We start from the raw sequence: 26,981 nt of genomic DNA, 5'->3' as shown, positions 1-26,981 counted from the left end.
GTTCAACTCCACTACCCACTTTGACCTCAATAATCAACACACAGTTAATATTCTTCAAGTATTCTCAGGGGGATCCATGTGTTTACTTGGGAATCTTTGTTTTCTCCTGTGAGATGTTATGGGGGGCAGAAAAATGTTGTGGTACATCAGAAAACTCATCTACCAAAGTTCACAAGATCCAGTAAGTATTGTAACCCATGGTGCATGTCCATATAGGTTAGGGCTAAAGAGTTTCATTTAATTCATATTATTTTTATATTCATAGATAGTGAGCAATATATGAATTTTGTTTAAATGTTTTCAGCATGTGTTAGCTGTAAAGTTGTGTATTTTATGGACTACAGATATGGTATATATTGTTTACTCTTTAATGAAATGCAAACTGTATTCACTCCTTATGTGAAAGAGACTCTCCCAACATGGCCCACGTATTAATTACTGTTGAGGTTCATCTAGCTAATCCAATCACAAGTGCAGCTTTGATTTCAAGTAACAATTATACTGAGTAACATAATCCAAAGATCAACAACAACAACTTAAGCAGTTAAACGTCATACTAAAAATCTAGTTCTGAAAACCCATTACCAACACCTGTGTTTCACGTCCATTTAAATATACAGCAAATGTTATAAATGTATCATGTTCTGGTTCCTAGGTGCCACTTTCACTGATTCTTCATGGCAAAACAAATGGAAGGTACAACTTCACTTACTACTACTGTAACTTTTCCCAACATGGATACTAAACAAGTGATACCACCACTTCCTTCACACTATACATAATCCTACATAACAGCTGGCAGGTACAGAGACAGAGACAAAATATTAAAAACTTATAAAATGAAAAAGCATCCAACTTCACAGCAGACATCTTTGTTTTGAATTTTGTGTGTCCTGTCCTTCTGCTTTCCTAAAGTCATAACTTCCTCCCCAACACAAATACCAGTGGTGTCATACAGTATGCACTCTTAATGGTATTTCAGTAATCACATATTATGATTTTTACAAAGAACACTGTGACTTCTTAGAGGTGATAAACCTGTGAATTGACATAGGAGGAGGATACAGCAGAGAGCATGCAAAGAAAATGAGACACTTTTATTTGCCTCTTATGTAATGTAGAAACCCAGCCCACCTCCAATTCACTCTAGAAACAAACACACATACACACACACACACACAACCACATGTTGAGTCTGACACATGTTCATTTTTTCATTAGTAGGATTCAGTGTGTTTTAGTTATGGTCTCATTATCCTGAGGAACTGTTTGGGCTACACACATCACAAACTTGCATTTAAAGTAATACAAATGTTAGTTAAGGAGACTCTATACTTTTTGGGGACAATTAAGACTAAAATGAGTACTGTGCATCATGCTAGTGCCAAGCGGATTTGACTGGAAAGAGATATGTCTTGTTAAAAAAATCCTGCATGCATTAAGTATAAATGATAACTGCAGTTGTGATTCATGTCTATGGCTGGTTATTCTATGACAGACATTGTTCCCATTTATACATTTACGGCTACATCACTGTACACTTGCCATACCAACATATGGTGCTACAAAAGCACTTTTGTTGTTGGCTGTAGGCTGAAAAACCAAAAGCTATATGCTGGAAACTCAGCGGATTGCTGCATTTTTAGCCTTATGCAATGGCAAAGTCATACTGTTGACAATATTTCCCAAAACAACATCCCAGAAGGTTATGCAGTGAGGAAGCAGAGCCTCAACTGTGCAGACTAAGGCCTTGTCTGGAAAACGGCAAGCAGTGGGTGAGAGAGAGAAACATTGTACTCACCTAAGAGTAATAGTCTGTGTGTTGCTCTGTATATCTGTTTGTCTTTTTGGAGCTGCTTCTCTATCTTTTTGTTTGCTTCTCTTTGTGCCTTCTCCTCATTTCTCTGGTCTTCGGTCTTACTGTTGCCCAAACAACCCATTTTCCCGCAAGGAAAAAGAAAAAGAAAAAAGGGGGTCCAAGGGAGGAGGACGAGAAGTAGGTGGAAGAAGAACAAGAAAAAAAAGTGGAGGTGGAGAGGATGTGTAGAAAGAAAAATAAATAAACTTGTCTAGATCCCTCGTTTGACCCGCTGATTTGGCTGCAATATCACCCACATTTACACCCTCCAACGTTCCCGATTTGCTTCAGCAAACTGTCCGTGGTGCAGCACAGTAGAAATTATGTGTCCATAACGCGTATTTTGCTGTCAGAGAAAGGGCAGGATACTGTTACTGACGACACCGAGGCCGCCGTCTCAGTTTGCTGAATCCTTCTCGGGGTTTTTCCCTCCTTCACATGCAGTGTAGTTTTTGTTTTTGTTTTTTGACACGACCTCCTCCGTCGGCCGTGTGTGCGCTTACGAACTGTAATCCACAGTGTCTGTTACGATGCCAAAAACCTGGGTTTCACCTCAAATGGAGGCTGAATAAACAACCTAATTTGCATCTCCGAAAGCCCGGGTCTTGCGTCTCACTGGTGCCCGTGACAAGAAGTCGATCTCGGCGTGTCCGAGAATCTCGTATGTGCTGCGGCGCGGCTCGTTTCCACGTCTCCTTTCATGATAAACATTTCCATAGGTGTACACTTTTACTCTCGGTTTTTCTGTCTCCCCGACTGGTGTCTTCGTCGGGGCCCAGCAGGACAGAAGGGAGGAAAATAATATTTACAGCCAAGCGAGCTACATGTGTGATATTCTCATCGCTTCCGTCGTCATCCGGATCCTTTACATTCTCTGCATCAAAGCAAGCTAAACGAGCTCCAAACTCACGGTGCTTGTCTTTACAGCTGGTTCCCCCGCCACCTCCAAACCCGAAACGATCCGATATCCCCCGATTTGGCCTCCCTATTTGTGATGGCTGTACCTTGCTGTTTTCTCCTCCAAATGGGCCTTCTCTTGCTCGCTGCCCCTCGCTTTTGTTGCCGAAATGTGTTATCAGCCCCTCACATCACCACAGAGCCTCCAAAAACTGCGCACTGAAAGACTTAAAAAAATATATATATTTATAAAAAAAAATCCCCACTCGACTCCGACGAAGCCGTTCAAGTAACACACTGAAAAAGAAAAACGACAAAGGAAAAGAAAACGTGACCAAGACGTGAAAATCCCTCGAAATGTATCCACGTTTCTTGCAGGTGAAAAGCAACCCCCGCTGTCAGGCTCAGGTTTTATAGCCTATATTCGGCCTATTGGTACACACACTGTCATACAAGCATACATATTTATATAGAAATTCCTCTTGAAACCGAGCTGGGTAAATATGCTACAGGCTTGAGTCTACATGCATTTACATTCACAAAAAAAGAGGACACGGGGCTGTTGTAGCAGCCCCAGTTTTGGTTCCCACCGCGAAGGCCGCTCCCCTCCTGGCCGCTTCTCGTGGAAGGTGAAAGCCAGGAATAACCAATTCTTTGAGGTTATTATTTTCTCGCTTTCTCTCTCTCCGAGAATAGTAGCTTACACTGAGGAGATAGACAGCGCTGAAGAGAGACGGGGTGGGGCCACACAACGCTCACTGAACCCTGGGAAGGAAGGGCCGAGAGAAGAGGAGAAGAGAGGCCGCTTCGTCTCGTCACGTGGCCCGGGCGCGGAACAGCGTCAGCGGCGCGGCTCTGCGGAGAAGACGGCGCCCTCTTCAAAGTAGGAGAAGGCGGCACACGGTGCGGAGTGTGGTGCAGCTATGCCAGCATTTTGCTTAGCCACAGCGGCGGAAGAAGTACTCAGGCATTTAGTAGCAAGTAACTAAGTACAGTTACTATATGTATTTTTTGTAAGTGATCTATTTTTCTACTGTAAGCCCACCACCATTCAAAGGGAAATACTGTACTTTTTGCTTCATTTAATTTATTTGCCAGCTTCAATTACCAGATACACTACTTTGTATTATCAGTGTTACTTAACTCAGTTTAATTAGCCATATACTGATTTAAGTTGTTAACTACTGTGTGGTTTTGTTACCTTTAAACTTGAATAAGTTAGGTGTTAATCATTTAAAACTATTGATTATTCCTGTTAACAAACAGTCAGAGCAGTTGCTGCATGCTATTTAACTGAGTCATTCTGCTTGGTGCAGTGTCCCTACCTGGACTCCAGTTTCTGGAAGGCACATCTGATTGATAGATGGGGCACTTTATTATTTATGTTTATGAATGACTTGTTAACAAGTTGTTACTGACTGGTGAACAATTAGTTTTAATGTGTACATCACTCTACACAGGTAATTGCAGAGAAGATAACGAAGATATAATCTCAAAAAATAAAAAAATAATAAAGAATTATGTAAACCTATACCAGCCACAGGAATAGGAATGCTAATAAAACTTTTGTTTTTATAAGTCAGTAAGTGCATTAGAATGTGTGTTTAAAATAAACCTGTTATACCCCAACTAGCAATACTTTTAAGTATAATCATATAATAATGAGCTGCCAATAGTCCTTTGCACAGGAATGATATACACTAATCATAATCTCTAAATAGCAAAATTAGAGAGTAAGTCCAAATGATTATTAACAAACCTTTTTCAATTTTTACAGAGGTAATATGTTTTAAAAATAAATATTCAAACAAGTTGGTATTATAACTAAATTAATAATACACTGTTATTGTAATTTAAATTAATACATAAATAAATATAACTGTTTCCAGAATCCAATAATTAGAAAATAATTTCACTAGTTTTTCTGGGCATCACATAGAAATTCCTTAAAATCCAAATAAAAACTTCTACTTTTTCTAGTTAAAAACCGTTGATTTCAAGTATTACTGTACACAGGGACAGTCCATCACCTCTGTTGTTGTTAGGTATCTTAAACACTAGGTGGCAGCAGTCTTCTAAGCGTTGCAGTTTTGGTTTCCTTTGGCGCTGTAAAACCAACAGCACATAACGGTTATTTAGAATATGTAAAGACACTTTAAAGACACTCAAACAGAATTTTCTGAAAATGGCCTTGTATCCTAAAATTAATAACTTTCTAAACTCCCTGTCCAAACACTAGTTAATGTTCTGAACAGGTTTTAAGGTGTAAAAGGGAGTCAGTTTTTGTCCAGTGTCAACATATAACACAAAATAAATATCAAATCGTAATATTACACATACTACTACTACTACAACAACAACAAATATACTACTAAAACTAATACAGTAATCATCATAATATTAATAACATTTACATGGCCATTGTGGTGGCAGTGTTATTAAGATTTGGTGTGGTGTGGATGGACTATGTACATATTAATGTGAAAAAACTATGAGTGTGCAAAAAAGTTACATTAAAACTAAAATGCATTTCTGGGTAGAGTAAAAGCTGTGGTACAGTAAACTCTGTATCTGCATTCCTGAAGTGTTCTCTACACTTTGTGTCCTTTTCACTCTGTAAATTTCGATATTTCGATATTGTAGTATTAGTAGTTGGGAGCAGCTTTTGTGTTGCAGAACGTGATGGAAAGAAATGCAACAATTAACAAAGTTGGCAAAGGACCATAAAATATATAAATGTTGGAGGAACTCACAGTTCCCAGAACCAGATCAATATTGGCTCAGAACTCATCAAAAACAGAACACAAAAAATTTGTAAAAGTTTCCCAATAATGTGTCAGCATGCCAAGTCAGACATTTTTCTAAGTGATTACAGTCTGGGGCAGACACTTTCCTACTTTTTCTCATCCGCAAGCTAAGCATACAGGATCAATCAGTTCTGAATAAGTCCAACCTGCACCTAAACCTGTTATATTTATATCCATTTATATTAAAAGTAAAGCAAAGCTTTAACTATAATCTCTTAATAATAATAATCTCTTTCCTTCATCTCATAACTACCAAACACACACACACACTTTCTCTTTCCATCATCACACAAGACCCTTTTACACCACGTCTGCTTGCAGCTCTTTTTATCAGCACTGTCAAGAAATGTTTGCCTCCTGCTCAGCATTCTCGTCATAATCAATTTAAACCTACTGCCGAGGTTTAATTGAATGTGTGCTTTTACTTTTCATTCCTCTGCCCACACAGGATCGTCATCTGCAAAAATCTACAGACAAAAGGATTTATTAGTTTGCCCTGGCCTGAGTCAACAAGGTTAGAAACTTCTCAATTAATCATGTTGTTGTGGTAATTAAATATATTTATAAACTAGCTGTTTATATAGTATTCTATATATAGAATACCTTTTTGCTAAAATGTTAAGATCAACAAATCCCTTTCTGCATCCTTCGTTCCTCTTTTTCTGTTTTACCCTGTTACTGGGAACAAATAGTTGCTTTGTTCCAACAGTCTATAGTCATAAATTGTTTTGTCACTGAATAAGTTCTAAGAAGTGAATGAATGATTATTTAAATATTTTTAATATTTAATTATGTACAAAGAAATGTCTCCACAGATTAATGATTAGGTGTGAAATATGTAAGGAAATAGTGTAAAATGCCCTTACATGCCTTATAATGCAAGCTAATTTTATCAAACTGCATGTTTTTTACGATACCTCAGAATAGAAACATATCTGTTTTACTATGACAAACGACTTTAGAAAAGCAGCAAATGCTTAGAAAGAACAAGCTTAAACTTTTAAATGTTTGAAATATTTCTTATATATAAGGTGAATTCAAAGTTTAGTGACTCAGCTTTACAAACTGCTTTATATTAAAGCTCAGGAAGCAAAACGCCTGACAAATTGAACTGAATAAAAGTTTTTACAGTAACTGTTTCATCAATTTTTATACTGGACTGTACTTTATTTTACCACTTTATTTGCCAAGTTCACAAGCCATCAATAAAACATTCATAGATTTCAGAGCAGTACTGAGCTATAGTAAAATCGAAGACAGTTATCTTCTTTATATTTAATGATGCACACAATTTCTAGATTTTTAAACACAGATTGTTGTGTTTTCGTCTTCCCCTTGAACCCTTTATGGCTCCAATTTTGGTAATTATAGTAGAAAATGATACAGAAAATAATAATAAACCTGTTATTTATCCATTTTACTGCTTTAACAGCCTTGTGCACACACTGCTGCAGCTGCTATATTAGAAGATTTGTTACTGGTTTACATTGCCAAAATTTTTATCTGAAACGCAAGATATAATTTCGAACTTTCAGTGTGCTTGTGTTGGAAATAAAGTTAATGTTTTTGCAAATCTCAGTCCTTACACTGATCATTCCTCTGTAGTCACACCAGCTCTTAATGGCCTCACAGCCATGAATATTAGATACACTTCCCTTCACCCCACAGCACAAATGTGATGAGCCAGCCTGACGGAGCTATAAGGAAACAAACACAGTGAGTACCCGTCTGGGTTCCAGTCATAAAGAAAATTCACAGTGGTTTCAGCATAATGCATAAATCTAGACAAATACGCCTGTGCTCATATGCAGACACACAGTAGTATCAGAAAAAACTTTAGCACAGCTACAAAGACTTCATAATGCTTTTTGTAAACACGTCATTGATTGTCTCTACCGTTGCTGCTTGTTTGTCTACTTTTATGTATTATCACCATTATGTTTGTGATATTCTCTTGGGTGATATTCTCCCAAGTGAGACCAGTATGAACATAGTAATAGAGATATAGCCCATTATGCTGAGAGTGAGACAGAGAGAGAGAGAGAGGTGGAGGAGGGAAAGGAGGGTGTGACAGAGACAGAAGCAAAGAGCCGACGAAGTCCATTTTACACAGTTTTTAATCAAGAATCTCTTCGCTTTCTCTTGTAATTTTTGTCAGTGCTGCTTTTACCGGACTGACCTTATATCTCTCATTAGATAGTTTATGTGTATTTACATTGCTGTATTGGAGAAAGATGTGAGGCTGAATACATTTTCTCCATAGAAATGTTTGAGCAGGTTGGAGTTTCACTACACCTTGCTAAGACATGCACTGTACCTATTTGTGCTGACGTCTAAAGGGGGACAGTATTTGAAAAAGCTGTGTGGGGGGACTCTGACACAGAGAAGGAGACATGGCAGGCGACCTTGTGGTTGGAATGCTATATAACTTATTACTACCACTGCTCCTGCTGGCTGGTGAGTTCACATCTAATTATTCATTATAATTTTTTTGCTGATAGGAACAGCAATTTGGTGTGTTCAGCTTCACCTATTTCAGCCGGAAAAAGAAGAGGTCATTAAAGGTTTAGCTTGAATACACAAATAGTATTTCTGCAGCAATGTCTGCTTTTATTATATCAGAGTTCAGATCAGAGTAAGATTAATCTTTAAGTGAATCCTAATACAGTAAATCAGCTTGTATTGCGCTTTGCATTTAGCATATTTAAATGTTTTATAAACAGCTTAAACAAATTAGAATTATTAAAAAATACCTGTAACACACACAAACAAAAAGACAGCTATCACACATTACACCTTTATGTACCTACTACCTGCTTGAGAACATGTTTCATATTAAAATATATATTTTTAAAATTATAGGGAAGGTGAGGATTTTTCAAAATTTGCATGCTTCTGTTGTTCAACTGGTCTTTAACTTATCTTTTCACACAAATTTTTTTTTTTTTGCTGTGGCTTTCTATTCCAATATGGTAACTTTAGTTTTATATTAAAACACTGGCTATGATATCAGTTATATTGAAGTTGGAGTATCAGTGAGTTGATGTTATTGTAGTAAAGCTAAATGCAAGGTTAGTGTTGCACACAACTCGCTTTTGTCGCAGCAAGACAGAAAATGCACAACACTCATTCAGTTTCAAAGATTAATGTGACTTACTTCTATCAGTGGCATTTATATCTCACGATAGATTAACTGAGTTTGTTATTGAGTGATGCTACTGAGCTAGCATTATGCAAGAAGTAGTGTGTTCTGAGAGAGTTAGTGATAACTTGTTTTGCAAAAGTAGAAGTACAATTGATTCATTGATCCATTGATTGATTTTCTGACGGGATAGGTCAATTCACACCTTATAGATTGCGGTGCATGAATAAATATAACGTTATTCTTTGTCTTCTGTTATTCACCATATTGAGATTATTTGAGGTTTCTTGCAGGCAAGAATTGTTCTCAAAAAAATTCCTTACTGTGTATATTCTAGTTAACATATTGAAATCTTTAAAATATATCATATGCACACTGAAGCACCTAGAATTTTCTATCTAGAGTATTGGTGAATTTATCAAATAAAAACACATCTTAGATTTAAAATATTATTCAAAAAACATTTAAAACCGCATATGTTGCCCTGTATTAAGTAATGTTAATACATGTTATTAAGAAAAAGTATATGTAAGGCACTCAGAACCTGCATGAAAAATAGGAATGGTCTGAATTACAGTTTGACTTTTAATGACTTTAATGACCTATGTCTATTTGTATAACTAATTGTCTAATATTAAAATACAAGAAAGCGAGTCACTACAGAGCTACTTGCATAGCTTTTAATTTCATTACTAAAATAAAATACATGAAATATCACACTGGAGACATGTTCCTGTTTCATGTTTTTCCTTTTAAATACAAAGACACAGGTTGGTATTCAAGATGACCTGAGGTAATTTCATTTTAGAAGGTACATCCTACAAAGGTCATGTTCTATTTGAATTTGAGATGTGACTCTCTTGTGACATACATAGACAAATGACAAAAACAAAAAGTGGGAGACTATAACTGTGGACAATTTGATAAAATAATTTTTAATAAACAGATCAAATGTGTTCTTTTCTCATCACTTTAGCTTCCGCATTCCGCTACAATGGTCTTTCAGTGGTGTATTTTCTGTTTCTACTCACTTTGCCGCTGATGCCGAACCCCACCCTGGTCACCATGAAAGGTGAGAGGGGACTATTGACATTATATCTGTGATTTGTGTCACTAACTTAAGTAACATTAACATATGATTATTTATCGTTATATGCACATATATGCTTGCATGTGACAGTAATATGTAAATAATCGTAACACACTCAAATAAATGTGTGTATGTTATCTTCCTTCTCATATATCAGTTCATTAGGTGAGAAAATATAAATAAGAAAAACTTTTAAATATTCCACCAAGAAAATTAATGTAAGAGATAAAACACAAGAGATTATATTAAGTCATACAGAAACTGTGTATGTGTACCTAATGCACATGTGTGTCTTCTTTGTATTGATCACTACATTCTGATGAATTAAAATATTTGTACCCCTCCTTTAAAGTACTTTGTAAAGGGGAAGTGGTTGGCACGGTCAAATCAATTATACATAGCCTGGTAATTACAGTGAGGAATTAAAAGATGTGATGTCAGCATGTTGACAGCATTTTTCTTTCTTTCTGTCCATTTAAAAACACTTTGCCTTTCAGCCTATCTATGAAAGCTTCATAGATCCCTGAGTTATCTTCATCTCACTAATATGATCTATCTCTCCTTTGGCTAAGTCATGAAATGTGTATATCCTGTGTGTGTGTGTGTGTGTGTGTGTGTGTGTGTGTGTGTGTGTGTGTGTGTGTGTGTGTGTGTGCCTGCGCGTGCATTACCTTCATGTTTTCCATCTATACTTGAGCATATATGTATGTAATTACCTTACTCTCTTTGTGAGAAGCAAAGAGGTTAAAGTGAAACAAAGCTTTTAGTAAAAACCCTGCACATCAACAATTTCCTGATTTAGATAATGTTGAGCTACATCAGCAAATAATATATCAAATATATGAAAAAAGCTTGCATTTGCATATATTAATTGAATATAATATATGCACAATGTATAGCACAGAAAATCTATGTTTTGTTGAGTTTTTTTGCCTTTTTCAGGTAGGCTTAAAAAAACTTGGATACTCAGTCAGTTGGATGCCCAGACTCCCATACCTCACTTTAGCTACAGTAGATTATTGATTACTAAAAGTGCTCACATAGACAGAAACAGTTCAATTTAAAATACTGCCAAGTGTCTAGGAGACAATATTCTACTGAAAAATGTCTTGAGGAGAACTATCAGATCCATCAATTACTGTGTGTGTGTTTGTGTGGGTGAGAGCGCGTGAGATGTGCATGCGTGTACTATCAGCCAAAACTCAGCTTTTTGCTACAGAGTAGAATGTTCTAATTAATATTAAGCATAATAAACTCACTTAAACATTAACAGATGACAGAATTTTCCTATGACCTTATTGTGACGTTATTACTCTATCTCAGTACAATGTCAAGAAGTATAATCATTCAGTATTTATAATTTATAACTCCTACATGCATTTATTTCCTGGTTTTCTGTCACTGTTTGCTGCTCTCTTAGGTAAAACGGGTCAGTTCCTGCGGCTTATAATCTACACTAGCATGACCTTTCTGTCCCTGCAATGCTTCATGCAGATCCCTTTCACCTACATCCCTCCACATGGTAAAGACAAACATGACACTCTTTTGGAAATCAAATGTCACTAGTTCTGTCAGCAGACTTTATATTACATTAGGAATACTTGTTAGTTAACAATACAGTGTTTTCTGTAACTAATAAAGCTCTTAATGTACATTTTAAATAAAACTTTATAAAAACAAACAACAACAAAAAAACCCAAAAACTAAACTCAGTGTAATGACTGTGTTTTTTTTTTTTTTTTTCTTACAGTTAGTGCCCACTTGGACATTTTCTTCTATCACGTGGGTATTGTAAGGTATGTTGCAAAATTTACCCCCAGGGTTTTAAGGAACATAGCAATGGTTTAACATTTGTAATCCAAAAACATAGAAATTACTACTGTACATTACTTACAACTTTTTACTTTCAAAAGAGATTATAATTAATCTGTAAATTTAGCTGCAGTATGAAAATAAACTTTATAGGAGCTTAAACTTAAAATAGATATTTGTCCCATTAACATTTCATCTGTTTTGTAGACAATTTTTATTGCGTTGAATTGAGTGAGTCTAAGCAAATTATTTTCCTAACTATGCAGTACAAGTGTTGATCAAAAAGATCCAGTCTATGGAAATGCTTGTGTGTTTCCAGGTTTAGCTTGGTAGATCCGGGAAATATTGTGCGCCTCTTGGCCCCAGATATATGTGTCCTCTTCTCAGCCCTCTTCATACTGAGGCTTTGCAAAAAACTTCTACATCCATTGCCCCAAATCAGTCTTCATGAAAATGGAATACGGCCATCTGACCATCAGGTAACTATGTGCACGTTTATCAACTGTTATACAATTTGCAACTGTAGATTATGAACCCTGTGGAACCTCTGTGGAAACATACTGACTGTTTCACTGGTCTGGCAGGAAGTAGAAATGTCTGAAACTGAATCTGAGGAAGGAAGCGACACAGAGGGTTCATCCTTTGATAGCTCAGATGAGACTACGGTGCCAGTTCAGTCGGGTCCACCCCAGTTTGTTCAGAAGCTGATAGTCTTTGCAGCTGGACTGAGGCTGCTGCTATCTGCAATCATGAACACAGCAGCAAAGGTGGTTGTGACCTTACTGCTGGGGCTGGCAGGTACATTAAAGCAGCTTGTGTATGCACAAGTGTATCACAGATATACAATATCTTACTTATTTCACTTTTCACGTTTTTTTCTTTTGTCACACTGGATTGTGTGTATGCGTATCTGTGTCCATATACAGGTATAGCGCTGCCCTCCCTCACCTCAGGTGTGTATTTTGGGGTGTTTCTTGGTTTGGTATGGTGGTGGGTGTTCAGCCGCTCCATCAGCCTGCTCTTCTTCAGCTCAATGTGTGTGATGATGGCCATCTTCAGCGGAGGACACCTGTTGGCTCTGTACCTGTACCAGCTGCCCCTGTCCCAGCAGCTTGTACCACCAGATGATGTCTATGCTAGGTACAGGAGTGATTAAAAAGTACAATTAGACTGACATTTTGTACTAATGTGGTTCTTAATAAATATCAATTTTAACATTTGAATGCAAAGAGTGCAAAACCAAGTTTTTTCTGGATCTATTTTGAAGTACTACCAATATAAAATTTTTACATTTTAAATTCACTTTGGCCATTTAAAAAAGTTAAAAATTCTTTTTAAATGGCTCTTACACATCATAGAGTGGAAAAAGTCACTTATTTTGTAGAAAAAATATTTGTTGTGAAGTTGATTAAATATATTTTGCTTATCATTATAGCATATCAGATCATAATGTATTCATTACTCTTCATATAATCCCCATATACCCAGACTGTTTGGTATGACAGGTGTGATCAGAACCAATAACTCCGACCCAAACACACTGGATCTGCACCCACATGTCAGCTGGCCTGACTTTATCAATCCTTTGGTCCTGCTGCTTCTGTACTACACACTGGTGGCTTTGCTACACAGATGGTTCTACATGATTGAGGTTTGTTTTGTGTGTGTGTGTGTGTCTATTTCCATATGTATCAGGGTAAAAGCGTCTGCTAAATGACTAAATGTAAATGTAAATGTACATACTATACATGGACTTGTCATCATTTAATGACCTTACTACAACAACTGCCAATGGTAGTATAGTAAGACAACTCCTACTACTACAAGTATATGGTACTAGGTACTTCTAGCTGCTGCAGTATCATGAAACTACAAGTTGTGCTAGAAACTTCCACTGCAGCGTTACGATTAATGTGGCTGAGCTTTCTAAGGTCTGTAGTAAACATGCCTAAAAACCCCTACAACCTGGTGGTTACCATTTTTCTCAGGATACCATTGATGGTGAGGAGTTTGAAAGTCCAATAGAAAGTCCAGAGGCTCCACCAAGCTTCTCCAGGGTCCTCTACATCGCGGGAGATAAGCAGGAGGTAAAGTATAAACATGTATATTTTCCCATCACAAGAATGTTATTACTGTACATTTGCCTCCGACTGTAATTGATACCAGTTGCTTGTTGTGTCAAGCCTGTACAAATCAGCATTACCAATTTTTCTCCTAATTAAGCTTTTGAGCAGCACAGATGATGAAACCTATCTACCTGATGAGGTAAGATATTTTATTGCTGGATTGCTTATGGGGTGAGACTCTGAATGTTTAAAGTGGTAATATACATTTTAGGAGTTGTGTGCACTCCTTTAAAAATAGTTGCTAGTAGCTTGTTCTCTCTTTACTTGGTATCACAAGAACATACAATATCTGAGTTAAACTTATAGTATGATGCTCTCTCCTTGTCCAGCCAATGATCTTAATGACAAGCAGTTCCTGGCAAGATGTCGATAGAAATGACATGGGATCTCTGTTAGGTGGGGCAGGGCACACAGACTCTTTCCTTCCGCCCCAGTATGAAGGCATCACAGACTCGCCATCACATGGTAATGACTTTCAAATATCTAAATACATCACCTCAACTATTGATTTCTATGTGTGCCCTAAAATTTCAGCTATACAGGACATAGATTCAACAACATGTATCGGCTTTATTTCATTTTGTCCGCTAGAATTTTTCAGTGCCATCATTATAACTGTATTGCCTAATTACAGTACTAACTCAATAATTCCTTTTTTTCTCTAATCTTTCACTTTTGTTAGAGACAGAAGGTGAGGGAGTAGTGGAGGACAAAAGTGAAGAGGTGTCAAAGAGTCTGACAGAGACTTTGCCTCCCCCTTCAGGTCCAAGTGGTCTGGTCATCTTTGGGCAGCTGTTGCAAAAACACAGCTATGTCAGCGCCCTCATCACCATGATGGTAAAATAAATCCAAAAGAAATAATCTAGTTTACAACTTTACCTTGTAATCTGTTAAAATTACAGAAATTACCTGGCCTTAGATTTTAATGGTTCACAAAGCCAAATGATGTGGTAAAATTGTTTTAGGTATTTTTTGCGTTTTACATTAGCAGCTTTTCTAATACATATTCAGAAGTGGTTTAAATAAAACCTAAGTGCGAAAGTAATTCAAGATCAACAATGCGTCTCAACAATAGTGTCTCTTCGTCTGTTATATAAAAGAGTAGTCATAACTTCTAAAAAGAAAGGTTTTACATAGCTTTAAAAATCTAAGATGAAAGTGTCATTAACTTTTGTACAGTTTATGTCTTATGCTCAAAGCCATTCAAGTCCACTTGCCTTAAAAGAAAAAGGATTTCTTCTTATGCACTTTCCCACTTTCTATGCTGGTGCACTTTGCTGTCTTGTAGCATTCATTGGTTCCAATGAAATATCTGAAAATCACAAAATTACACAGAAAGAAAGTTAATGACAAAACTCATGACAGCTATTCTATGTTAGAGCAAATACAAACTAATAATTTGCCCTTACAAAATGGAAATTGGGCTGTCCAAGCTGAAGCAGGAAGTACCGCTGCAGTACAGTGACTAAAACAATGGAAATGTGGGCTTTTTAACAGTTAAAGGGATCATTAGAATTTTTTGTCACAAGATCGTATGGGTTACTAACCAACATTAATGTAGTTTTATTAACCTAAACTCTGGTTGGATATTTCTCAACCAGCTGCAGCAACATTCCATTTTAGAACTCACTACTAAATATATTGTTGTCAAGGTTCAAATAAATCTCCGCAGTTGACCTAGTTTGCTGCTGCTGTTGTTGTTGTTGACGTGGAGATGTTGGGAATTCTCTAACAAAATTGCTTCTTTCAAGCTGGTCTAAGTCTCCTTTATATCCCGATGAAAACTTTTTCCTGTTTCAAGTCTTCACTCTGAGAAAACGTTGTGAATTTGTCTGTTTTCAATATATGGCCGATCATCAAGCTGCACTTTAACATGCAGTGTAGACACAGGTTAGGAGCTTTGGAGTCACTGTCACTTAACTAACATCAGCGGCAGTGTGACCCCTAACGGTTTAACTTCAACTGAAAGACAAATGACCTTCGACATACAGACCTGAGTCCTAACCTGGGAGGTAATGGCTGCTTCATCTGCTCAAAGCTACAATAATAACACAAAGGGACTCAGTTTGTACAGACAGAGACTGTAGCAGGGAAAAGTCTTCTATTAATCAACTGACAAAATAACTGTTGGTTCTTTGACCTTCTAGCTACTCATAAACGTTCGTTAACCGACTAGATCCAGTTTAGTGTTAGCTAAACTAACTCAGCTAAGGCTAATTAACCTGAGCGCACTATAATACCATTATGTTAGCTATTTAGCTAGCTCTGTTGGCTTTAATTTTAAACAATATAGCAGTTATCAATTAACTGTTCTGGGCTTGTTGTTTACTACTTTAACTAATTATTAACTAAACAAATATCAAATCAAATATCCTTTTTTTGTTTATATATATATATGACCATGTCAAAAATATTGATAGATGTGGAGCATCACCTACAACAACTGGCTGACTTTTGCCTTGCTAATATGGTCGTGTATAATCTGGATGATGAGAGATCGGCGGCGGTACGCCATGATGTCTGCCCCCTTCTTAGCCATCTACGGCACCGTCCTGGTGGTGCTGGGCTTCTTGAGTGGGCTGCGTCTGAGCCGGGCCGAGCTGTACCCCGGCTTGCCCTCAGCTGTGATAGTGGACTTCGACCTCAACAGCTACCACCCTGCACCCTGCGTCCACCTGGGAGCAAAGGTGAGCTTGAGAGGCGCCCTAAAGGACAGGAATATAAAAGATATATATTTAGAGAAACTCTTCTCATGGCTGCCTATTAGATCCCCCACTTTTTTTCCATTTACACTACAATAATCAGTGTGAGAACCATGCATTGGCAGGTTGCTTTTACTACTTATTCTTTTGGTAGCCAGGTTTAAAGTAACTTTTTTTGCACCCTAGACTGTATGGTAGTTGTTACACATATACAGAACCTGACTCTGTTTGGTATTGCAGATTGTACAGCTGTGCACCTATACTCCATGTTTAGTGCTCATGATATCCTGTGTGTGCGGCAGGTCTTCTACAGCTTCAGCTTTTGGTTGATGTTTCGTCAGCAGCTGAAGGAGAAACAAGAGGAGAGGAGCATGAAGGAGAAATCTTTAGATGAAGTGAAAGTCATGCCACGTAATCTTTTTTTCAAATTCCTTTAGTGAAGATTATGTTTGTTGTGTTAGACAGAGATTTAGTCTTGTCATATGCACCTTTTGAAATTCTTACATTTAGCCAGATTGGCTGCATTTTGATGAAAAAACACTCCAAATAGTTCTCCTTGAAAGGTTCTCTCTATTTTCTACTCCTTGGTTGTTTTTATTTTGTTTATTTTTGCACTTCTCCTCCTCATCCTTTATTCCTCTGTTTTCTCCATCTCAGCGGAGGACAGTCAGCCATCACCTCTGGTAGCGATGGTGATTTCAGGTGTTAAAGGAACACTGGTGAAATACTGGATCTTCTTCTGCTGTTCCATGTTCTTTGTGGTCAGCTTCTCTGGAAAGGTATTGATTGACAGATTGAAAATCATGTAGCATGGGAAAAGATAAGACAAACATGTAGTTATTCTTTCTTTTTTTTGACCATTTTTCTTTTTTGGTTACTGTTTTATCTGGCGAGTGTGTGTGCATGGCTTACCTGGGAAAAAGATGGCACCAAGTTGCATTATGGCAAGAAGGCAAGCCGGGGGGAGGCAGTGTGATGCTGTGGGCAATCCTCTGCTGGGAAACCTTGGGTCCTGCCACTTATGTAGAAGTTACTTTGATACATAACACCCATCTAACCCTCGTTGCAAACCAACTGTCGAGCAAGTGTCATAATGCTATGGCTGATCTGTGTATGTGCACAGCATGTTTATTTTCTAGAGGCCAATAGGAAGAAGGCTATTTAAAAATGTAATTTAATAAAATACATTTAAATGTAATATTTGACTGGATTGAAATGGATCTGAAGTTGACCGTGTTTAATTTGCTCAGGTTGTTGTCTACAAGATCCTTTACATTGTTGTCTTCCTCTTCTGTGTTGTCCTCTACCAGGTTAGTGACATTTCTGTTATGTGTGTTTTGAAATGAAGTAGAGTGATTCAGTTATTATACATCTTGTATATGTTATTCCTTAATGTGAAAATCGGTACTTAAGTATGCATTAATTCTCTGACTATTTGCCACTGTATGTACATGGTAAAGTAGACGATGGCTAGAAATATGATACTATTGCAGGGGTCAGTAAGTGGAGAGGAAATGTGCTTATATTGTTCAGACATAATGTAACACATATAGCCACAGCTTCATGTTTATATTATACTGTAATGTATGGACACCTAAATACCATCTGTGAATCATTTAGCTGTTGTTTGTGTGGGTCCAATGCTTACATAAACTGTGGGATCGAACACACAACCACACTATCTATGGCTCATCAATACTATTTTACAGTTAAACATATTGATTATGACCCACAAACACATACTCAGCCATTTTTGGTGCTGTTTTCCTGCCTTTTCTTCCCCATCTTATGTTTCTGCTGACCTTTTAGAAACACACTTACAGGAAAGCTTAATGGCTGCAGAGGTGGTGTACAGTAAGACAAAACAACATCCTATTAGCAACACCCTAATGTTTTAAACACTGGTGTGTGTGTAATTGGAGGAATAAAAGCAATGTTGTTGTTCATAATGTTAGAGATGTAATTTAGCTACTTGTTTAGCGGATGCCAAACAGTTGTATTCATTTCAGAAGGCCAAACCTATGAGCTGTGCTCTTGGAAATGGAATAAGTCAGTAAAAAATGTAAAGGCCAATAAGGATGTTAATATATGCATCCCCAGAGAAAAAATACTGCATATTATGTCTGTATTCTCTCCCCTCAGATCCATTATGACATGTGGCGTCGGCTCTTGAAGAAGTTCTGGGCGGTCGTGGTCGGTTACTCCATGGTGGTGTTGATAGTCATCTACATGTACCAGTTTAGAAGTGTGTCTGGGCTGTTCAGACAGATCATGGGCATGTCTGAAGAAGGGTGAGTGTTGGTTTGTCTGTACATATTGGTCATTTTATTAACATCTTTATGAGTTAAAAGCCCTTTTGTGTATAATCACAATTCATTTTCAGAACGTCACAGCAGACTTCACCTCTTCACCTCTGATCTTATTTTCTAGTCTTCGTGACCTGGGTTTGGAACGTTACGACACAGTGGAGCTGTTTGCACGTATTCTGCTTCCTGCTGCATTCCTTTTGGCTTGTATCCTCCAACTGCACTACTTCAACTCAGATTTTCTGTCTCTCACTGACCTTGAAAACGTACCTGTCAGACAGGCTTCCAGGTGAGCTAGAAGCATTCAGGATTCAGGAATGAAAAAATATCAAATACAGATACTGTCATGTATAAGATGACTGTAACATAAATACATGTATAACTATCATGTAGATACAGGATCAGTTTTGTTGAAGGTGAGAACAAAATCTCTGCAAAAGACATCTCGAAGGAACACATACTTCCTTTATATGTGGTTGTTATTACACAGCACTGAATGAAATTAATTAATTCTACAACTTCACCTCGATACACCAGTGTCATTAACGTACAAAGTTACCGTTTTATGGAAGAAAAAAACAAGCAGTTACTATTATTTCTGTAGATACTGGCTGGTAAATGCTTTTTTTGCAGTTTGTCTGTTTGTCATATTTGTCTGATTCATCTTGTCTCCACCCAGAGAGGAAGAGCTCAGGAGTTCACTCAATTTGATATCTGAGACGTAAGAGACTCATTTATTCCTTCATAAATGTTTTGTTGCACTCACATTTCAGACACTTGGACACTGTGTTAAGCCCCATCATCATTGAATGTGTCTCACGTAGCTGATTTAGTAGACATAATCAGTGTTTAAATGAGGAAGAGCTGCTTTCTTGTGGTGTAAATGTAATTGGAACATTCATAATACTAATGCTTACTGTAATGTTTACTCATCTTTCTTTAATTTCATTTACAGAATTAAAGAAAACATTGAAAGCATTCAGAAAAGGTAAAACTCTAGTCATCATATAAAAAATAAATATAATACAGGATAATTTATTCTTTCATTCGTTATCACTTTTGTACTGTAGGCTTGTAAAGGAGCAGATGGGAAACGGGAAAAGTCAGGAGACCCTGACCAGCATCAGACTGCAGACTTCCATGGAGAAAGGCATTGAGGAGCAGGAAGAGACAGCTGAAGAGGGTAACTACAGCTAAAGGCCCAAAATTGCCAGTGTGAAGTTGGATTATTTATTGATACACAACTTCTACATTTTCTTACAAGATTTTATTTGTCAGTGAACAAAATGTTGCATTTTTGTAAATGCAAATGAATATTTAAGAGGTCAAATTTCAAACTTGAATGATTCACACATGCAAGTTAGTTTTTATGTTAAATAGATCTGTTTACTTAATAGTATATCTCTGCATCTTAAAAACGGGGTATGTTTTTTTCCTCAGTTCTACTGTTAAATCATTTTTACTAGAAAGAAACCATAATGTTGTATGAGCTAGTAAAAATTGTAACATTTAAAACACAAATTCAGCATATCTGATAATGAAAAATGACTAAACTAACATTGATATGTAGCCACTATAAATTACAATCGAACTTAAAACTAGTAAAAAACAATAGTTTTCAATAAGTAACAAATATACATATACTTTTTTAATCACTTTATTTGAATCTTGAAATAAAATAACTGAAATAATAATAACTTTTAAAACATTACTTTAAATACAAGCATCTTCAAAAATCCAGCATATTTTTATTTAAACTCTACTCATTTTAGGAATGAATAAAGCCTTGAAATAAGACATACTGTATTTTTAAAACATACAATTTAAAATAAGTGATCTTACTTTTGTAAATCAGCTCTATATATGCATTGTATTAATCTATATGTAATTGTCTTGCCACTAATCACCGTATTAGGCATGTGCTAGCTGTAGCTGTAAGTTTACTTTATTCTTTACCTATCTTGATATCATCTCTTCAGAATCTGCCCCCAGCATTCAGGAGAACAAGTGGTTTGTTATTGTGGACAGAGCGACACTGCTCATTTTTCAGGCTCTGATGGGACTCCACAAGCTCCAAGAGCTGAGCTGGAGACTGCTGGAGCTTCACAGCCTCAAAATAATTTCCTCTGGCATCATCTGGGTTTCACTCCAAGAGGTGAAATGTGTGTGTGTGTGTGTGTGTGTGTGTGTGTGTGTGTGTGTGTGTGTATGTGTGGGTGTGGGTGTGTAGGCAAGGTAATGTGTGAAAGTGTTTATGTCTACACCGAAAGTGGAGGTAAAATCCACAAGAAGACATGTTTTAGATTATGATAACTTGGTTGCTATTGTTATATTAAGAATCAAAGGATCAAATAAAAACAAAGTGATTTATATTTTCACAGGTTTCTTTAATGAATTTGGTCTTCTTGGTTCTGTGGGTGTTTGCACTTCCATTCCCACGTTTACGACCTTTGGCATCCAGCATCTCTGCTGTGTGGGCTTGTGTCATTGTGGTGTGCAAGATGTTTTACCAACTCAAAGTTATCAAACCCCTTGATTACTCCTCCAACTGTACTGCTGTGAGTATGCATAACTGCTTGTGTGTAACACATAGCTCATTTAAAACAGCATGGACGTTGTCTTCTGTCTTGTTCTCCAGTCCGTGTGTTTCCAATTGAGAACTAAGCATTTGTTGAAAGAGGATTCTCACCTTCCTGCTTGCTCATGTGTCTATTGTGTTTTAGGGCCTGCTATCTTCCAACAGCTCAAGTCTTGATCATGGAATGGAGCTTAGAGGGAACATGTTGGAGCTGCTCAGGAGATCTATTCTCTACATTGAGCCTGTAGACCCTGTTTATTGGTGTGGAGCCCTGCGCAAGTGTGAGGGCAGGATCCTCCCCTGTCTTAGAGTATGGTGACAAACCTGTCAAGGACTGGTTCCTGAACAAATATTCATGTTTTTTCACACCAGTTTTACACCAAACTGCTTTTTCATTCAATTTTAATATATCAAGTTCTAATGCACTTCCCAATCAGTGAAAGGTGGCTCCAAAATATTTAGATAGAAAGAAATAGATGGAATAAGACACAACACCAGTTCTATTTTTAGTTTTAATTTAAAATGCGCAACCTAGTTTAACCTGGTTTTGCAGGCAGCATACTACTGTGTAGTAGTCTAAATGATTCCGAATAGCGGCAGTTAGTAATGAGGTACATCTACTGTATCTATCACATCTATATATCATGAAAACATCTTATAAGTGAATTGTATTCATGGTAATAACATGTACATTGCCTGTAGACCTTTTGATTTTTTCCCAGTTCAGATTTTTTCTGTGTCATAGAACCATCTGACTGTGCTGGGGCTACTGGTGTTTGAGGCAACTGTTCATCGCCACCAACTATACTTCCGTCTCAATAACAACCTGAAGCCCCCATCCTTCAGCGTTATCTTCCAGAGCATCACAAGGCAACACCTTGATCACGGTGTCTTGCCCTGCATCAAGTACTTTATCAACTTCTGCTTCTACAAATTTGGACTGGAGGTAATTTTTAAGGAATGAAGTGTGTATCCGCATTGTTTATGTGTACAGTATGTGAACTGTTTAGTGTATCTAACTTCTTAACATGCACGCACCTCTTAGATCAGTTTAATCGTAGCAGTCAACGTAATTGGTCAGAGGATGGACTTCTATGCCTTAATCCATTCCTGCACCTTATTGGCTGTCCTGTCCCGGCGGCGCAGGAAGGCTATCGGGGAAGTGTGGCCTAAATACTGCTGTTTCACAGCAGGACTCATGGTGCTGCAGTACCTGCTCTGCATCGGCATTCCTCCTGCTCTCTGTGTTGGTATGAAATCTTTATAAAGCTGTCTAATTTTTTAAAATAAGCTATAATTTCCAGGGAGAGCTTATGTTTTTGTACACTGTATTTATAAAAAGGTGTGAGCTATAAAGATGATAACAACAAGAATAAAAGACTAGCACCTACAGAAAATCTAACCACAGAAACAGAAAAGGTGAAACAGACTACAGTATCTTAGAAGAATGAATAAGTTTAAAATAGAATAAAATGCAGAATAATAGCAAACATTGGGAATATTACGTGTTCTTTGTATTGATAAATTACTTAGATGGTCATTTATTTCTGTTAAGAGATTAGAGATTATTCCACCACTGTTTCACAGAAAATTAAATTTAAATATTCATGAAATTTGATTCTATACGTTCATTTTTTTTTCTGTTTTTAGATTACCCCTGGAGGACTGCAGTTCACCCTTTGAACTCTAATGTCATAAAGTGGTTTTACATGCCTGACTTTGCCATGAGACCTAATCCTTCATTCATTTTCTGTGAGTCTGTTTCTCTCCTTCATTTTTAACCCCCTAACTTAAAATATATTTATTAATATCTTCCTGTGTAATTTTTCATGTTAGATCATCCATTTCTCTCCTGATATTTGCAGATGACTACCTCCTGTTACTGTGCTCCTCGCTACAGTGGCAGGTATTTGAGGAGGAGAACAGAGCAGCGGTGCGCCTGCTGGCTGGAGATAATGTTGAGATCAGCCGCAGTCTGGATCCTTGTTCCTTCAACCAGTTCATACCAGTTGAAAACTTCCTTCATTGCAGGTCAGAATACCTTACTCTTTTTAGTTTGTCTTTTCATTTTCATATTTCTTGGAAGGAATAATTTTTATACTTGGTACAGTATGGTCTTCATACCATTTCAATTATGTATTAGTCTAAATATCAGTATGAAGGTTTCATACTTATCCACAATGTGAAAATGCAATATGTGTAATTTATTTTTTACTCCCAATGAATACAACTCACTTTCAGATTTACAATTTATAGATGTATAAGAACAAAAATCCCGTAGACAAGCACTTCATATAGAGAACCAGAACATTTTCATGTTTATTCGAACAGTTTCTTGTTCTCTGGGTTAAACTACAGGTGGACAAGCAAAACTCCATCATGCACGTTTGTGGTCATTTTAGGAGCCTTAAGTGGTTGAGTTAGATCATTCATTTATGTGTTTTGTCAAAATCATGAAAGCTGTTCTGGTAAAATGAAAGTGCTGGATAAGCACTCATGGACATCTCCCATTTATATGATACATAAGTGCATTTGTTTATGGGATTCATTTCACTTTTTGCTGCAGGTCCTCATCACATTTGCCATCTTGAAGTCAATGGAATATATGTTACTAACATAACCAAAATGTTGATGTTATTTTTGAGGCTGATAATTAGGGAAAGCCATACAAACATACCTGCTCAATCAAGAAATGTCAGCCAAATACTGCTCTGAAGTATTAATGAGTGAATTATTATTCATATAAATAATGCTGAAATTATTCCTTGAAAGGAAATTAATCAACAATTTGATAATGTATTATTTAAATTAGAATTACGAAGCGAAAATCACTTTTATTTGCACATTGTCAGATGTTAGGATTTGCTTGTTCCATCAGTTTATTGTAACCTAACTAATACTTGACCCATTTTTTATTTTTGCATTATTTATTCTGCTGACTTATAAAATAATTAATTGAAAACAAATCTGCAAACGTTTTGCTGCGATGGGATGCTTCTCTCCCCACTCTCACGCGTGTGTTAAATATAAAGTTGCTTTTTGTAAATTGAGAAAAAAGCTAGCCTGGTTTGGCAAACTCCAGAAATAATGACAGTTATTCCCTTTAAAACCACAACTTACTGATTTTATGATTTGTTCAATATTGTGTATAACACCTGCTGACATTCTATGATTTGAGGCAATAATCATGCTTGTGTTTTTATAGGTTTTTTTAAAATTATTATAAAAAGGAAATGAAGCAGTTTGTAAAAGACACTACTATCCTATGTAATTAGTAAGATTTGATAAAAATACTAAGAAACTTTTTAGGCACCATTTTCTTTTTCCTTCTCCTCAAAAACTGGCATAAATTTATTTTTCTGTCAATACAGAGATAATCTGTGGTTATGTTGGGTGTTTTGCACAATAATATATGACAAGAAAGTTTATTTATTTATACATTAGTTTTGATTTTCTTCTCTGTCTCTTCAGGTGTTACCTTGACATGGTAAAGGTGTTTGTCTTCAGCTATTTTTTCTGGCTGGTGCTTTGCCTCATCTTCATCACTGGCACCACTCGGATTAACATCTTTTGTCTGGGCTACCTGGTGGCCTGTTTTTACTTTATGTTGTTTGGAGGCAGTGTGCTGATGCAGCCTGTAAGATACATCCTGCAACTGTGGGACTGGCTCATCGGATACACCTGCTTTGTGATTGCTATGAAGAATTTGCTGTCGGTGAGTCAAGTAAAAAGCAAAAATAATTTTACACATGCAGCTGTGTAATGATTTTAGGGAGACTCTTTGCTATTGTTGTTAATATTGTGTAATGTGTTTTATTTAATTATTAAGGCTGTTTCTGCCTTTACTTACCTTTTCTTGATCAGCTGGGTTCGTGTGCCTACCTGGACAGCCTTTTGAAGAACAGCTGCTGGTTAATTCAGGCCTTCAGTATGTTCTGTACCATCAAAGGCTACGACGTTCGTAAGTGTCAGAATGTTGACAAAATGTGGTGTGGCAGATTACAACAGCACCATCATCTATGTGTAGCTGTCGATGGGATGATTTCCCCATCAGGATCAATCAAAAAATTAAATATGTATGAGGACAAATGTTAAAACTAATCTTAGTGTGGAGTTCATTTTTAAGTCAGAATTATTAGAGAACACAAAAATTGAGCATTTGCGTATGTCCCCAAATAGTTTTGCTGAGTTATTCAAACAGTGTGAGTCATATTTCTTATATCCCATGTGTGTTTCAGCTGAACCTGATGATGAGTGTGAGCTGCCAGAGGATGAGGCTGGCATTGTCTGGGATGCAATATGTTTCACTGTCCTCCTGGCACAGAGGAGGGTCTTCCTCAGCTACTACTTCCTCTATGTGGTGTCTGACCTCAAGTCTTCTAAGATATTGGCCTCCAGGTACTAAAACTGCTATTTTGTCATAAATATGACAACAAGGGAACATCTGATAGAGCAGCATTAAATTGCAACCAGTTTTTGTGATGCTGTCTTTAATAAGTAACAGATTGATAACAACAACAGACTGATAACTACAAAATATAATAGTTTCCTGGAAACAATTTGTAATTTGGTACTAATTGAAAGGAAACTGCATATGTGCTACATATTTGAACACTTGAATTCACACAGTGCTTCACAAGTCATTCAGACTAGTTTACCCATAAGCAGCAATGATAAATAAGTTTACTGTGCTATCCATAAATAAAATAATGTTTATTTTCTCTGCCTCTCCCTAACTCAAAGAGGTGCTGAGCTCTTTGAGGCAAAGGTAAAGAAGCAGGTAGCAGCCAGACTAGAGATGGAGAAGAAATCTGTGGAGACACTAAAGAAACAGTAAGACAGATGCAGTAAAACACTATTACATCAATTATTGGATCAATTTACTTTAATGACTGAAGAATTTCTCCCTATTGTCCTATTAATCTCATGCAAAAAGTAAACAATTTGCAGTGAAGTAATGGACTTACCTTTCTGTAGAATGGAAAAGATCAAGTCTAAACAGAAGGGTCGACCTCCAGCAGTAAACAAGCCAGAAACATCTGGTAATCAGGACCAGGACCAGGACCAGGTGACACTGGGTAACACAAGTGAATCTATTTCCTGTTTCTACATAATAAACCAGCAAAGCAAAGACCAGTTTCTTACAATTGTAAATATTCAAGCTACAAAGTCTATTCCTATCATGTCATGTCTATAGTAAAACATTTATATTAAAAACTCTCAGCAAATTTATGCAACAGTTTAATCTAAAATTTTTTAGATGATGATGAGAAGGCAAAGAGAGATGCAGGAAAATGGTGGAAGCCTTGGGTCTCTCAGCCTGGGGGTGAGTAGCAATATCACATAATCTAAACAGTGTTTGGTTCTCTCAGAGTGATGTACTCTTAATAAAAATCAAACTAAGCATACCATTTAGAAAGGATGAAGATTGGCAGCTTTAGCTCAGTGTCCATAGCCAAGTAGTTCTGACACTGCTCTGATTTATGCAGTTGAAAACAACTGCGGGTATCACCTGTTTGAGAGTGACAGTGAGGAGGAGGAGGAGGAAACCACACAGAAGAAAGAGGAGAAGGAACCACCAAAAAAGAAATCTGCTTTCCAGGTTACAGCCAGAAACAACACAACACAGACAAAAACTAATAACAAATGAAATGGATACATTA

The 26,981-nt window shown here is 37.0% G+C and overlaps 2 protein-coding genes across 3 annotated transcripts in view; one reads left to right on the top strand and one right to left on the bottom strand.

Moving 5' to 3' along the window:
- Positions 1-3,600, bottom strand: part of gnas (GNAS complex locus) — a 28,059-nt gene extending 24,459 nt beyond the window's left edge. Inside the window, exons 1-2 of one of the 2 annotated variants that reach the window (XM_067527308.1) lie at positions 3,346-3,600; positions 1,802-3,052 (exon numbers count right to left, since the gene is read on the bottom strand). In XM_067527308.1, the coding sequence (XP_067383409.1) occupies positions 1,802-1,940 (139 nt within the window). In that variant the 5' untranslated portion in view covers positions 1,941-3,052; positions 3,346-3,600. Of the gene's footprint in view, positions 1-1,801 lie in introns of both variants that reach the window. The other variant, XM_067527307.1, reaches the window with a different exon arrangement.
- Positions 3,601-7,810: 4,210 nt separating this feature from the next.
- Positions 7,811-26,981, top strand: part of si:dkey-11f4.7 (piezo-type mechanosensitive ion channel component 2) — a 32,942-nt gene continuing 13,771 nt past the window's right edge. Inside the window, exons 1-35 of the mRNA XM_067527306.1 lie at positions 7,811-8,019; positions 9,681-9,776; positions 11,215-11,316; positions 11,545-11,590; positions 11,926-12,085; positions 12,191-12,404; positions 12,533-12,746; positions 13,095-13,302; positions 13,595-13,693; positions 13,830-13,871; positions 14,062-14,197; positions 14,415-14,569; positions 16,153-16,419; positions 16,737-16,845; positions 17,092-17,213; positions 17,685-17,744; positions 18,577-18,725; positions 18,865-19,029; positions 19,420-19,461; positions 19,696-19,728; positions 19,811-19,923; positions 20,720-20,895; positions 21,122-21,298; positions 21,464-21,628; positions 22,064-22,264; positions 22,364-22,568; positions 22,969-23,070; positions 23,184-23,349; positions 24,790-25,033; positions 25,183-25,279; positions 25,557-25,716; positions 26,062-26,151; positions 26,296-26,396; positions 26,579-26,644; positions 26,808-26,920. Of these exons, the coding sequence (XP_067383407.1) occupies positions 7,956-8,019; positions 9,681-9,776; positions 11,215-11,316; positions 11,545-11,590; positions 11,926-12,085; positions 12,191-12,404; positions 12,533-12,746; positions 13,095-13,302; positions 13,595-13,693; positions 13,830-13,871; positions 14,062-14,197; positions 14,415-14,569; positions 16,153-16,419; positions 16,737-16,845; positions 17,092-17,213; positions 17,685-17,744; positions 18,577-18,725; positions 18,865-19,029; positions 19,420-19,461; positions 19,696-19,728; positions 19,811-19,923; positions 20,720-20,895; positions 21,122-21,298; positions 21,464-21,628; positions 22,064-22,264; positions 22,364-22,568; positions 22,969-23,070; positions 23,184-23,349; positions 24,790-25,033; positions 25,183-25,279; positions 25,557-25,716; positions 26,062-26,151; positions 26,296-26,396; positions 26,579-26,644; positions 26,808-26,920 (4,659 nt within the window). The 5' untranslated portion in view covers positions 7,811-7,955. The remainder of the gene's footprint in view (positions 8,020-9,680; positions 9,777-11,214; positions 11,317-11,544; positions 11,591-11,925; positions 12,086-12,190; positions 12,405-12,532; positions 12,747-13,094; positions 13,303-13,594; positions 13,694-13,829; positions 13,872-14,061; positions 14,198-14,414; positions 14,570-16,152; positions 16,420-16,736; positions 16,846-17,091; positions 17,214-17,684; positions 17,745-18,576; positions 18,726-18,864; positions 19,030-19,419; positions 19,462-19,695; positions 19,729-19,810; positions 19,924-20,719; positions 20,896-21,121; positions 21,299-21,463; positions 21,629-22,063; positions 22,265-22,363; positions 22,569-22,968; positions 23,071-23,183; positions 23,350-24,789; positions 25,034-25,182; positions 25,280-25,556; positions 25,717-26,061; positions 26,152-26,295; positions 26,397-26,578; positions 26,645-26,807; positions 26,921-26,981) is intronic.

Source organism: Channa argus, chromosome 13, assembly GCF_033026475.1.
Source record: "Channa argus isolate prfri chromosome 13, Channa argus male v1.0, whole genome shotgun sequence".
NCBI lineage: Eukaryota > Metazoa > Chordata > Actinopteri > Anabantiformes > Channidae > Channa > Channa argus.
This window is presented reverse-complemented; position numbering and strand designations above follow the sequence as displayed.